The sequence below is a fragment of the Caretta caretta genome, chromosome 2 (assembly GCF_965140235.1).
Source record: "Caretta caretta isolate rCarCar2 chromosome 2, rCarCar1.hap1, whole genome shotgun sequence".
In the NCBI taxonomy this organism is placed as follows: Eukaryota; Metazoa; Chordata; order Testudines; family Cheloniidae; genus Caretta; species Caretta caretta.
In genome coordinates, this window is record NC_134207.1 from 39,385,997 (window position 1) to 39,401,054 (window position 15,058).

Consider the following 15,058-nt stretch of genomic DNA (forward strand, 5'->3'; position numbering starts at 1 on the left):
TGTATAGCCCTGCCAGAGAACAGGGCTGCGGGCGGGGATGGGGGCGGTACAGCTGCGCTGTAGGAGCTGCTGGCGTGGGACCACCTGGCAGCCCCACATTCTGCTCCTTTTGCCACTGTGGTTCCTGGGAAAGCCTTGCAGTTCAGTGGATACCGATTTCTGTCCATGGATATCCACATCCACAAGTATAAATTTGTATTCATGCAGGGCTCTAGTCATAGAACATTTTTTGTGAGGCACGGGCGACTGGCGGGAGGGGCACAAAGGGTCAAGTGACCCTCCCTAGGCCTGTGGTTGGGAGAGGAAGGGGCTAGAAGGCCAGCGCCTCTCCTCTTCCAGCCATGCTGCCTGAGACACTGCCCAGTGCAGCGCAGCAGCTGCCTGGGAGAGCCAGGCACTCTTCCAGGCAGCTGCTGTGCTGCACCGGGCAGCATCCGGGAGTGGCTCTGGGGCCTGGCTGCCAGGAAGAGCAGCCGAATTACAGAAGGAGCCAGTGCAGTGGGAGGACAGAGCCTTCCTCCCAGGTAATGGGGGATGGGGAGAGCACAGTGGCCCCGGGCTGGGAACAGGGCAGGGAGGAGGTCACATGGGAGGTCATGTGTGGGGGTCACGTGAGGAGGTCGCGTACCCCCCTTTAGCTGGTGCCCCACTTTGTGTCCCTCCCATGAGTCGTCATACCGGTAAGAGTTAAAAATCTACTTGCACCACTGTGTGTCATAATTATTTGCATATAACTGATCTTATTCAGATCGCTTAGCTTTTGTAAAGGACTGAATGGCTAGTTACTGATGAATAATACATTCACTGTATGCTGCATTTTCCACTGTTCAGGATTTGTGCCATTCTCACTGTGATGATGCCACTATCCAGAATAAGATCACAGCTATCATCAACTGCTTTATTAATTCCACCATCCCACCAGCTCTGCAAATTGACATCCCACCGGAGCAAGCTCAGAAGATTATAGAGCACAGGAGAGAACTAGGGCCATATGTATTTAGAGAGGCACAGGTAAGACGATGGGGATGGGTGAGGAGAAAAGTATCAGATTTGGTTAGAGATGTTGTGCCTGATCTTTAGAGATGGTCTCTGTTATTATGGGCACAATTTTGGGCCCAGAAATCATTGTGGGCACAAAGTTGCTGTCATTATATGAATTGTTATCCTGAAAAATAAAGGGTCAAGATGTGGGAGAGACCTCTGAATATTGTTAATCACCAATACGCTGTATAATCTTTTTCAGCTGGTTTTACCATGGGAAGGGGTGATCAGCCCTGCATTAGGAGTTCTTGCTTTAGACCTACTACTCCATTTTACTGAATTGCTTGGTGTGAATAGTTAAAATGTAGGGACCAAATTTTGTGGTTTGAGGAACCACTTAAGTAGATACAAAAAATGTTACGGACATTAGCAAAACACAAAGGCAGCTTATAACTTACTGAAAATGCTGCCTTTTCTTTTTCCTTTTCTTCAGAAGGTCTGTGTAATAGGAACAGGCTGTGAACAGGTTTTTTCTCTCTCTGCTCATTCTGCTGCACAGACCAAATAAGGTCATTTGTAAACCCACACTTTTTACCTTCTATGGTCATTACCTTTTATACTTCTATTCCTCAAAACCATGTAGCTGTGCCTTTTCCCACCAAATTCCTACCCCTTTTTAAAAGATCTATTAATGCAAATCCACAAAACATTCAGATCATGAGGTGAATGATTTGGAAGACAGGAGGATTCATACAGATCATAAGATAAGAGAAGGTGCTGATTTAAGGGCCCAACTTGTATAGAATGCAGCAAAGTCCAGAAATACAGCGTGGGACTAATGGAAGAATTTGGCACAACGATATGACTGACATTCTTATCAAATATCACTATTAAGCACATTGACCTCAATTTTGTAAAGTGGTGAGCGCCCTCAACTCCCACTGAAGTCAAGTGACAATACAGGACTTTCAGCAATATCATGCCTTAGCACAATGTGTTAGTAGAATGTATTGCTCTCTGATTGCTTTTTTTTTTATTGTTTTTCTTATTCCAGTTCAAAAAAGACCCCATGAGAGATTATATCATTTAAAAATTATCCAAGATTTGCTCATAGATCTCTAATGTGGTTTAAGAGCTTTTCCAGAGGCAAAAAAAAAAAAAAAAAAATTCCTTTCTCTTAAGGAGGGCAAAAAAACAAAGCTGTCTCCCTGATGAACAGAATATTTGGAATACTTAAGCAGAAGAATGGTGTAAAAAGCAATCCAAGTGGTGAATATTTTATAAAGAATACTTGTAAAAAATGATGGATGTTTTCATTAATGTAAACAATTGTTTACGGAAATATAAAAAAGAGTGTCTTTTAACTGTGTTTTAGGAATATTTCTCACCAGTAACAAACATACTGATGAGAAGCATGTGCAGAGCAAAGCTAGACTGAAATGTCAAGAGACAATACGTGGGAGGAAACGTGCTGTGTACTAAAAAGGAAATAGTTATTGCATTGTTATGGTAAACTACATTTACTTTTTACAGTACACTCTGTTTTCTTAACATAGTCATGTTATGCTTCCTTTTCTTTCTGCTCAGATGACTATTTTTGCTCTTCTGTTTAAATTTTGGCCAAAATTTTGTGAATTTAGAAGCAATTTGGCAGATGAGAAAATTTTGCCTACTTTGGAGCGAAAAAAGGAAAAGAAGAGACAAAAAGTGAAAAGAAAAACAACAGAGGAAAGACTTGCACTCGTAAAGGTGAGAAGCTGAAATACCATAAGCACATTTTTCAGCAAACAAGAGTAAAACATTCAAATATTCCCCCTATGGGCCATGAGAAGACTCCCATTGACTTCAATTGGCTTTGGATCAGGCCCTAAATGTCTTTTGTTAGAATACAGGCTTCAGATACAATTCAGTCCTTGGAGAATTAGGCTCCAGTCCTGCAAACACTCACGCATATGCTTAAATTGTGTGCTTAAAGATAAGTCCATGGGTAAGTGTTTGCAGGATTGGGACATTTGTTCTCCCTCTCATTTTAAATAGGGTGGAAATATATTTCTGATCATCTCTTGTGGTGAAGGAAAAAGTAAAAACATGAAAGGCTAAATTTTCAAACGGACCTGCATGTGCTGCATACGTAAAACTGTCAGTTGCACATGGAATTGCATTAGAACACGCTGTCATTGTCAGTAGACCATGCTTAGCTGTTTACTATCAGGCCACAAATTATATTTAAAATCAACATGTTTCTTTGCATATGTAATAAAAAGCACTTTTAGATTATTCAAACAAAGATTTTGAAATGCCAATACAAGATTCTCTCCTTATCCTCTTTGTTTATTTTTTGCATTTCCCTAAGCGCTGACAATGACATTATCAGTCTACTCGCTTTCACTTTTGTTAGTGGGTAGTTTCTAATTTGTCTGAGTTGTTAGTTTCTCATGCAGTAGTAGAAGTAGGCTGTGTTTGGGATGCAGCTACTACAGGGGAATGTTTGTGAAGCTGTTTATCTTGAAATTTTGTTTTTAAAATATGGAAAAAATTCTGTTGATATTTTGTGTGATGAAAGGTTGCGTTTACAAAATCTAAATGTTGGGCCAACTGTGATACGTGTGTGTCCCTTTAAGAGCAAATAAATTATTACACCTGCAAGCCTTCTAATTAGCACTTATATAGCACTGTACGTATTCAAAATACCGTACAAACAGGTGCTCAGATACTGTAGAGATGTGAACTATATGAGTAGCTAGATAGGTAGAGACATTAACTAATAAATCCTCACAACAGCCTGGGAGATCATGTAACTATTATTATCCCCTTTTAGAAAGGGAAACAGAGACACAGAAATGCTGTGGCTTTCCCAAGGCCACACAGCTGTCAGTGTCAAGCCAAGACCGAAACCCCCAGCTCATGCTCATTGCTCCAGAGCACATCTTCTCCCTACTGAAATGCCTGCATGGGCATGGATAAAGAGTGCAACATTTATGGGTAGTGCATGTTTGTGTCTTCACCTTGGTAAAAACAGACTTTTCCTTCTCTCTAGTTTCTTTCTTTTTTTTGAAGACTATGGAGTTTGGAGCAACAAAGCTGAAACTCCCTAGCCCTTATATAGCACAAAGAAAGTCCCATGTAGAAGAGGAGATTGTTATGGAGCAAGGAAAAGTTGATGCCTGTGCAAAATCTTTTCTTTACATTATTTGAATATTTTAATATTCTGTGTATGTGCCAGTCAGCGTTAGGGGAAAATCCAGCTCCTTCATCTGTGGCTGTTGATGGCCCTGTGGCAGTGAATCCAATGTAGAGGGGCTGGACACAGGGGAGCTATACACGGGTTGCATCATCTCTGTCCAGTGCAGAGTCCAGCTCTATGCACAGTCCCTGGGTGGCAATGTGCTGGGTTGTGTGGTCGTGAGGTGAAGGTAGCCCATAGCAGGGCCAGAGGATTCACTCACATGCCAGTATTTCAGCTATTGGGCTGAAGTAGCTGTTGTGAAGGTCGCAAGCTCGAGGGAGGCTGCTCTCCCCCTCCCTTTCTGCACATCTACCCATGGCCAAACCCAGCAATTCATCCTGGGCTTTGAGCTATGGTTTTGCTCCTGGGTAAGGCATTAGTCTATACATGCTCCATTCCTTATTCCTATTTGCATTAGTCACTCTATAAATTGCTCTTATGACAATATTTCTGCATAAGCAGTTGCACTTCACTTACAGAAAGAGCTTTTGCAATCTTAACCGGAAAAGCACCCAAAGCCTGACTGAAAAGTTGCAATTAGTTTTAGTTTAAATCTGTGCTCATCCTTCCCTTGCCCTCCACCAAGAGAGGACAATCCCCCGTGCCAGGGTTTGACTTTTCCTTCTTCTCTTTATCCGCTTGGCACAAATGTAGGTTACTAAATAGATCCTACTAAGTGCTAAGCTTCTCTTATCCAAGGAAGTTGAGGGTGCTCAGTATCTAGCAGAAACAGGATCTTTAATTTTTAGACCATAAAGCTTTAACTATTTTTTTAAAGCAGTTTCTTGGAAGATGTAAGTTAGTCAGTCACTATTTTATAAAACCTTTCAGTTCTTTGGTGGATAGGAAAATTACTTAACTTTAATTTCCAGGATTTTATGGTATGTTAGGACAATTAGGGGAGGAAGATAAATAAAATGTTATGAAAATTCCAAGAAATGTAGGAAACAGAAAATCCAAGGTTAGAGGAAGAGACGATCTATTACATGAATGGATTGCTGCTGTTTAACCGATTTCTGCTTTAAAATCGTACAGTGGGTGACTTGTTGACCAAGTGGTACTGCTTTGTGCCAGGGCAACATACGGTCATTAGTGTGTTAGATCAGCATGACAGGTTTCAGAGCAGCAGCCGTGTCAGTCTCTATCCGCAAAGAGAACAGGAGGACTCGGGGCACCTTAGAGACTAACCAATTTATCTGAGCATGAGCTTTCGTGAGCTACAGCTCACCTCATCGGATGCATACTGTGGAAAGTGTAGAAGATCTTTTTATACACACAAAGCATGAAAAAATGGGTATTTACCACTACAAAAGGTTTTCTCTCCCCCCACCCCACTCTCCTGCTGGTAATAGCTTATGTAAAGTGATCACTCTCCTTACGATGTGTATGATAATCCAGTTGGGCCATTTCCAGCATAAATCCAGGTTTTCTCCCCCTCCCTCCCCACACACAAACCCACTCTCCTGTTGATCACTCTCCTTACAAGGTGTATGATAATCAAGATGGGCCATTTCCAGCACAAATCCAGGGTTTAACAAGAACGTCTGGGGGGGGGGGAGGAAAAAACAAGGGGAAATAGTCATTGCATAATGACTTAGCCACTCCCAGTCTCATTTGCAAATTGGATACAATTAACTTAGGCTTGAATAGAGACTGGGAGTGGCTAAGTCATTATGCAAGGTAACCTATTTCCCCTTGTTTTTTCCTACCTCCCCCCCCCCCCCCCCCAGACGTTCTTGTTAAACCCTGGATTTATGCTGGAAATGGCCCACCTTGATTATCATACATGTAGTAAGGTGAGTGATCACTTTAGATAAGCTATTACCAGCAGGAGAATGGGGTGGGGGAGAGAAAACCTTTTGTAGTGGTAAACACCCATTTTTTCATGCTTTGTGTATATAAAAAGATCTTCTATACTTTCCACAGTATGCATTCAATGAAGTGAGCTGTAGGTCACAAAAGCTTATGCTCAAATAAATTGGTTAGTCTCTAAGGTGCCACAAGTACTCCTTTTCTTTTTGCGAATACAGACTAACACGGCTGTTACTCTGAAACCTGTCATCATCCAAAAACTCTCACAAATCCCCCATTCCCAGTTTAAAGAATAGGAAGTATAAAATTTGTACTCAAGGTTATATTGTGTCTCTGTCCAATCAACGGAGAGTTTGAGGGTTCAGAGGTCCTGCTTTGGGATGGAAGATAAAATTCGTGCTGGAGGGGCAGCTCAGGACCCTGTTGGGCAGTGTTTCAGGAGCTCTGGTCAGTTGGATGGTGAGGAGAATGAGGGAAGTATAGAGGAAAGATGCTCTTCTGTGGCAGGTAATTGGAAGATATTGGTCCTTTTGCCGACTCTGTCATCTCTGCTGCATGACCATGGGCAAGCCATTTAACCTCTCTTGCTCAGTTGTGCCATCTGCAAAATAGGGGTAACACTTGCCTCACAGGATTGTCGTGAGAGTTAATTAATCAATGTTTGTAAAGGACTTTGAGTTCCTCAGATGGAAGGTTCAAATGCAAAGCATTATTATGACATCAGAAAAACATTCACAGTGAGGGTTTTTACCAAGGGTTGTGGTAGATGCTCCATCACTGAAAATGTTTAAATTGAGAATGGATGTTTTTCTAAATAATCTGCTCTAGTTCACCCAGACCTATTGGACTTAAAGCAGGAATTATTCAGGGAAGTTCTGTGACCTGTTTATGCAGGTGGTCAGACTAGATAATCACAACAGTCCCTTCTGGCCTTAAAAATCTAGATTATGTGAGTTTGTCTACACAAACATTTAGTTTGCGGCAAATTGGGATGCAAATCTACTCTGCTTTAGCTTGCTGTGAACTAACTGTCCACTGAACTCTGCTGACATACATTAACCATTTGTTAATGAGCTTTGATCTACTCCTATTTCAAAGAGGACTAGATCAAAGTGCATTAACAAGTTGTTAATGTGCATTAGCGGGGTCCACACAGACAGTTAGTCCACAGCAGGTAGATTCACATCCCAACGCCTATAAAAACCAAAATCTTATTAGCATGCAAGAATGATAAACTACAAAACTGGGCATCAGAAATACAAAAGATGCACAAAATATTCTTGGAGTGCTATGTGATATTGCATGTGTCAGCTGAAATGCAACAATACCATCTTCTCTGACTTTAATTCTTCACCCCAGCTCAGCTGCAATTATTTGCAACTAATCAAAGAATTGTTTCTATTGGTAACAGCAAGTGAAAAAAGTTGTCAGCTTATCAGACAGTATTTCTGCAGATCAGAACAGTGTGGGTAGAGGAAGACCTTCATCTGTAACTGGATATGGACGACAGGTGAGTAATAAAATATCTTGCTACAGATATCCACACCCCCACCTGCATCAATTGAGAGAAGTAAGGCAGGGTGCTGATGTAAAGGGAAGGTGGAGGATTGGCTACTAATGCTGCTGTTGCAGGGTTCTTAAAGAACTGGTCATTTCTGGTACATTAACTTTTCAGGTTAAAAGCCTTCCCTGCCTCTTCTAATGTTCTTTCACTTTTAGATGCTGGGGAGTATTTCTAACAACTTGAGGCCTTTTGAGTTTATAAGTGAAGGTAGCACTGATTTACACTTGAGATAAGACCAAGGCAATGGAGTTTCAGATTCATATCAGAACTTTCCCAAAGACTGGGGATCTATAATGCCAGGGGAATAGTAATTTTTTTTCTTTCAAATAACAAAAGGAATGAGCACAGCAGCTTCTGAATACCAAGTGATGGTTTATAGTGTAAAATGAATGGATGGAATATAGTTTGGAATATAGACCAGCTTGAATGTCATCCAAAATCTCAAACCAACCAAAATCCATGTTTTTGGGTTCAGTGAAGTTTGGTTAAGCACACTGTCCCCTACACAGTCCTCTCCCTCAAAGAGGCCTTTTACCTTTGCTGACATCCATCTCTGGAAAAGGCTCAATTGACTGATTCTGAAGCCAGGATGCTACCCTACATGGACAGGCCAGGGTGGAGAGGCTTCAGAATTTCTAGGAGTCTGGTATCCTCTGCTGAACCAGCTTCTGTCTTCAAATCCTGTACTAATGTAGGAAGTGAATTAAAGTTCCTCCCACTGAGCCACCAAATCTAAAATTAGCCTCAGACTTTCAATGTTTTAGGGAAAAAAAGGCTGATACAGAACATTCCTGCCTTAAACCAAACAGAGGTACAGTCTCATAACGTTTGGGTGAGTGCCCTAAAGCTTACTTTGAACCTGACTGGGTACATTAAAATTTAAAGAGCAGCATTTTTTCCTTACTGCAGGAGAGAAGGTACCATGTCGTAGACCAACCATCTCAGTAGGTAGAAAGGTGCTGCCAAGTGTGGACAGAAAGAATCAGGAGATTTCATATCACCTGCTGGGATCTGGGAGGGGTAGCTAGAACATAGAGAGGCTCACGGCGGTGTGGGGGGGTGACAGGGGAGTGGGCACTTTTGAGTGCTCAAAGGAACAAAAAGAATGAAATTTTGGCAGGGGTAAGATTCTGTAATGTTTTAGGAAGAGGAAAGGAAGAAAAATGTGACATGGAGAAGGGAAGAGTAAAAGAAAATGGAGACCAAAATAAATTAGGATAAGCATCCAATCTGTCAGACTTTTTTGAATTGCACCTCCCAATGCTTTGTGATTCACTTCTTGCTAGTGAATTGTTTCATAATTTCAGTATTTAATGGCATAACTCCCCTTTCAATAACTTCTTCAGCTGCGAGAAAGCTGGTATTGTATTAACATAAACAAGCCCTCCTGCTGCTGAAATAGACCATCAACTACCAGTCACATGGTATAGAGGCTGATGTTTGAAAATGGTTCTTTCAGGTTTCCTGGTCTTATTCCAAGTACATAGAAGCCCTCGAGCAGGAGAGAGTACTCCTTAAAATACAAGAAGATCTGGAGAAAAGGACATCATTATTTTCTACAGGTTATTAATCATGTTCTGTGGTTTAGGAGGACAGTATTCTGACTACTAAACATTATATGGTGAAAGTCACACAGCATGAGGCCCTCCTCATTTGTTCTGCTTTAGGGCTGTGTAGGTGGTCCTCGCCTCCACTAGCAAACTACCCTGTCTGCTGTGGATTGGCTCTTCACACCAGCCCCATATTGCTCAGTGATAAGGGTGGTGTTCAGAGCAGCCAGGGGAAGGGCCATGGGATCCAATGTTACCAGTGCCATGCACATGTAGCACAGAGGAGAATGCTCTCTATTTCAGCCCGTGCACTGACTCTGCAGCCGTGCATTTCAGCTCTGTGCTCTAGGCTGCATTTTACCTCCCCAGTTCCTTGCACTACAGCCACTTGAACTTTATGTGGACAAAATAATTTAAACATTCTATTACACTGTCAGTGTTCTCTCCCTGAAGGTATTGGGAGTTGCAGCAGCTCATATCTGCATTGAATTTAATGTCCTCATAGTCCATGCCCCAAAACTATACAGTCAACTGTGGTGATCCATTAATTTTTTGGAGATTGTGTATGATTGTATATAAAATAGGCACTTCTCCTAAGCAAAAGCACAGTTTCCCTCAAATTCAAATTGCTTTCTTTATACAGGTATCTCATCCATGACCTATTTGAAGCCTGACTTCACTGCAAATCCAGAGAAATCCATCACTTCATCAAACACTAGTCTGATTTGGGAGAAACAGTCCAATCTTCCCAAAGACGTGGGAAGTGAGTCCCAAATAGTTAATAATTTGCTTCTGTTTGTTATTAATTGTTGAATTACATCCTTGGATTCTGAAATTCTCAGATTATGACTCAGAGCTAGCTAGAGACTAACTCTGCCACTGCAGCTAAAACAGAATAAAAAAGGGTAGAGGAGAGAAAATGAAAGAGATGTCAAAGGAAAAAACAGATTTTGCTACAATTTGAAACCCCAGGTTAAGAGTCCCCTGGGTTCCTTCAGGCTAGGCTGAACCTATGGTGCCTCTCTTGAATTTTTTTTTAAATTGATGCAGTCTAGAATTACTGTAATGTCTATGGAAACATGCCTCCATTCCTTCTCAGGCCTTGTCTACACTATGGGGGGAGATCGATCTAAGTTACACAACTTCAGCTATGTGAATAACGTAGCTGAAGTCGACATACTTAGATCTACTTACCACGGTGTCCACCCTATGCTATGTCGACAGTAGACACTTCTCCCACCTCGTTCAGTTTAAGTACAGGAGTCGATGGGAGAGCGATCTGCGGTCGATTTAGCGGGTCTTCACTAGACCCGCTAAATCGATCACCTGTGCATCGATCGCTGCACGTCAATATCCTGGTAAGTGTAAACAAGCCCTCAGTTTCCCCTTCATCTTTTATTGCTTTCTTTTAATTTTCCTGCTTTAGGCAAGGTGGACTCAACCCTTCCCTATTGCTAGTGCACTTCGTAGTGCCTGGATGGGCCCTTTTTGAGGCAACACCTTTTGTCTGTGACCAGCAGAAGGAGCAATATGCGACAGGCTAGGTTTTCTTCATCACTGTTTAAAATTCTTTCTTTCTTTCCCATGGTTTTTCAGCCTGTTCAACTCCTCCCCTCATGACTCTGTCCTCCTTTATGCTCTCTAAATCACTCCCACATCTTTGGTTCCTCATTATCAGTTCCCTTTTCTCTCTTCCTCTCATCCCATCCCATTTCCTTGCTACCTTCTGTTGCCCCACTAACTTCCTTAGTACTCCATCTCTTTTTTTGTCCCTTCCTTTTCCCCACAAACAACCCAGGGTTTTGGCTGCCTTAGGATGGCCCTGAGACTCTGACTGTGATGTGATTGTCTGCTCTTGTGACTCTGCCTCTGATACAGGAATGCAGCTCACTCTTAGCACTGCTCCTCTCCTTCTTGTATTACCAAAGAGCAGCACATCTCATTACTGCCTAGATATGAACTAAAACCTCTTGATATCTTGGTGATTACAAGTTCCATCCCTTCCTCATGGTTGCCGCCTTGCTAATGGTATTCTGTTACCCTTTGCAGGAGGATTTAAAACCTAAGTGAAGAACAGAACGCAGAGATAATGAATTATGGCGGCCTTGGGACGAGCTAGCAGTCAAAATAAATAATGTGTGGTTTGGTTTGCGCTCATCTTTTCAGAGCACAGATAATCAGTTTGGATATTATAAGAGCCAACAGACGCTAGAATCAATATAACAAAGGAAAGCCCTCCAACATACTCAGTGGCAATATATTGTTCTTATTTACGCTGGTTGGTGCCTAGAAGCTGCAATCAGGATTAGGTCCAATCACACATATAAACACACAGGTAGATGTGGTTCCTGCCCCAAAGATCTTACAACTGGATTCAGCTTCTTCAGTGCCTGAGCTAGTGAATAAGTGCTACACCATCTTAAATACAGCACAATGCATTTGCTAAAGGATCCCTCTGCCTTTGATTCTATAATTGTCAAGCAGGGTGGCTTTGTGCACTATGACCCTGATTCTGCCTTTACATACTCGCATGCAACTCGCATTCCATTACTGACAATGATTCATGAGATTGCAGAGCTGTCAAAACCAAACCCTAGCCCTGTTGTTCAGTCAATATGATTCCAAGCCACAAGGTTAGTGGCTTCTGCTGTACATGGGCATAACCCAGGTATGGGAACGGAAATTCATTGAGTTTCAGTTTGTGGCGGTTCCTAGGAATTATACCAATTACAGGATGGGGTTTTTCTCTCTCTACACCCAGTAGAAGAAGGCAAGGATACATGTGAATCTGAGGGACCTGCCAGAGACCAGGCTATCCACTGTAACTCCAGTGTAGCCCCCTACCAAGAACATCCTTGCCCTCTGCTGTTCCTAGAGCCCCTCCCCATAAAGGATTCATTCCACAGCACAGAGTGGTAGGCTGTGGGAAATTAATGCAGCATATGGGCTGTGGGGGGAATTTGGAAGAGTCCAGCCAGCCCCTTTTTCTTAAGCTCAGGGAGCTGGAACCATATGGAGCTTTTATGGAAGGGTTTCTGCAGAGTTGAGGGCAAAGATGGAACAACCTCACTTTCGTAGGTTCAGGCCCGCCCATCGCATATACACAGAACTTCCTAAAGTTCAGATAGACTTTTGGTTCTATTATTTCTGCATTGTATGCCTGAACAGCACACATTGCAACTGTTTGCAGCTAGCAGAGCACATGCAGTGGCATGTGGCCGGCCTCTCATTAAAGGGAAAGGCAAAAGAGAGTTGTGCCATGCCACCAAGGCAGTGGCATGTCTTAGTCTAAAAGTCAGTGAGTGACTCTACCTGTATTCTGGGAAGTGTGTGGCATGGTATGAAATGCTGCAGACTGATGGTCTGTTTCTGATTTGTTGTATTCTCGCCTGCATGGTATTTTGAAACAGTTAAATAGCATGAAGACAATGTTTATCTTTCATTAGTAGCTTTTTACTTGAGTCATACTTGGATTACTTATTAAATGAAGCCTATTATCCAGATATATGTCACAGATGATAACACTCCACATGAATGTATTTCAGCCTTGCAATATTGTCACGAACATTTACCAGCCCACGCACAAAAACTACTCTCCCACCCATTACCATGACAATGATGATGAAAAAATTACCTTACTTGCCTATTTAAAAAAAATACTTCTCTCAGTCAGGGATTAGAATTTTGCAAGGCTGGTACAATCCATTCATTGCTTTATGAACCCAAAGGTCCCCCAGAGAGCATCACACAGCAATCACTCTATATCTAACCTATCAGTCATCCTCAAAAGAAACTTGCATGACACTTTCAAATGATGAGCCTGGGAGTTTAAATTCATAATTCTGCTAGACACTAAAATCGTGGCTGGAACAGAGACACTGGATTTATGGCTTATTACAACAATCTTTAACCACTAACCCCCTCTTTTTGTCCTATGACTCAGAGGAGTTAATGGGTCACTCTACCTTTAATGGTCGCTTACAATATGCACTAACTCTTTATGCTAAATAATCTGTTCCACCTTGCATTTAGCTGGGACATTTGGAGTACCTTTCCCAGACCTGAAGAAGAGCTTTGTGTGGCTCAAAAGTGTGTCTCTCTCACCAACAGAAGTTGGTCCTATAAAAGATATTACCTCGCCCACCTTGTCTCTCTGATGTTCTTTAGTCCATTTCACATTTGAATTTCTATGTTATATAAAAAAATCACATGTAGCCAGTATCCCGTTGAGTATGCATCTGATGATGGTCATGTGTTATTAAAACCACCAAATATAAGGAATATATCATCATTTTTATACATCTGTTTTAGACAGAAAGTGGCTGGGTTGGGTGTAAATTTGGGGGAATGGGTGTCTGAGTGGACAGAGCTAAGTGATAGAGCTCCTTTCAGCTCCAGGTTACTGGATCTAATCTTATCCAATAGTGACTGAAATTTACCACCTAATGGCTGTTTGGTGATGTATCTGAAAAGCACTGTTAGCTTTAGTCCATCACCTAGTGTCAGATAATGGTAATTACCAGTCTCAGCAGAGAGGCTGAGGATTAAATAGATATGGAGATTAAATTATTTTCTGACCCAAGAAATGGGATTACTCTAGATCACTACAAATGGGAATGTCAGCACTGCCTTTGGCTTTCCCTGTTCTATGGAAAAGAAGTACTTGTGGCACCTTAGAGACTAACCAATTTATTTGAGCATGAGCTTTCGTGAGCTACAGCTCACTTCATCGATAGCTCATGCTCAAATAAATTGGTTAGTCTCTAAGGTGCCACAAGTCCTCCTTTTTCTTTTTGCGAATACAGACTAACACGGCTGTTCCTCTGAAACCTGTTCTATGGATAAATCAGCGCTAGGGCTGTTGATCCAGCACTTTTCTTTAGCACTCAATGCAGTAAATATTTTTTTTAAGAAGTAAAAAAGTTACATTGTGTATGTCTAAGATCCCTCCCTTTTGTCAAACCACACTTCATTTCCATTAGCTTCAACCATGGGTACCTTGGCTTTTATCAAATGTGCCTTTTAGAAAACTGTAGGGTTCTAGCAGAACAACAGTTTTGTATGGAGTTTGTTGCTACAGCTTGAGGCAAAAACTCCTGTTATTTGGCAATATGCAATATCAGAAACCATTCCAATCTGATTGGTGATTTATCTGCTCTAGCGGTGGTGAAAACACAGAGTCTAATTATACTTATTTGAACATATACTTTTCTCATTTAGTGCCATGGGATACAATATATTTAGGCTTAGCAGAATTTGGTTTTTATTTTTTTATCATTTTGAAGGATAATATCATTAAGCCTTTTTTCCAATGTTTATCAGCTGAAATTTTCACAGCTGTGGCAAATTTTGGGGTGGGTGGGTCAGGCAATTATTATTTAATGGCAGTAGACACAGATTCAAAAACTTCAAGCTTCAGAGCTGTTAAAACACAAATTGTAAACATCACAGCTCAAAATATTCAAAGTAAATATCCTTAAATCAAACTCTAATAAACTCTCAAGCAGCACTTTTCTGTGTCTCTCTGTAAATTTCAATTATTATTGATGGAAATATGTTTTCATACATTTGTACATGTAATTGATGTTCACTGACATTTACCAATAAAAAATTAATCCTTCCAAACTCAAATATATTGAAACTGTTTGGAGTTTTCTTAACTGATGTTTTGAATATATAGGTATTTATACTAAGTACCTTTACCATATTACTTCACATTTCTCCCATCAAATCCTACATTTTTTATGAAAATCATTTGTATTCTTTGTCTAGAGTGGACTGTTTATTTTTAAAAGCCCAGCCATGAAGTTATTCAGTCAAAACTCCCCTTGATTTCAAAAGAAGTTTTGACTGAATAAGGACTTCAGAACAGCGGCACTGGAATGGAGTGGGGCAAGGCCCTCCCACTTTTGAAAGTGGATGGGT

The 15,058-nt window shown here is 41.3% G+C and overlaps 1 protein-coding gene across 9 annotated transcripts in view; it reads left to right on the forward strand.

The window, feature by feature from the left end:
• Positions 1–14,750, forward strand: part of RGS22 (regulator of G protein signaling 22) — a 93,155-nt gene extending 78,405 nt beyond the window's left edge. For all 9 annotated transcript variants that reach the window (XM_048841345.2, XM_048841346.2, XM_048841348.2 and 6 more), the window contains 6 exons: positions 832–1,011; positions 2,569–2,730; positions 7,431–7,529; positions 9,043–9,145; positions 9,777–9,896; positions 11,183–14,750. In XM_048841345.2, the coding sequence (XP_048697302.1) occupies positions 832–1,011; positions 2,569–2,730; positions 7,431–7,529; positions 9,043–9,145; positions 9,777–9,896; positions 11,183–11,199 (681 nt within the window). In that variant the 3' untranslated portion in view covers positions 11,200–14,750. The remainder of the gene's footprint in view (positions 1–831; positions 1,012–2,568; positions 2,731–7,430; positions 7,530–9,042; positions 9,146–9,776; positions 9,897–11,182) is intronic.
• Positions 14,751–15,058: the final 308 nt, after the last annotated feature.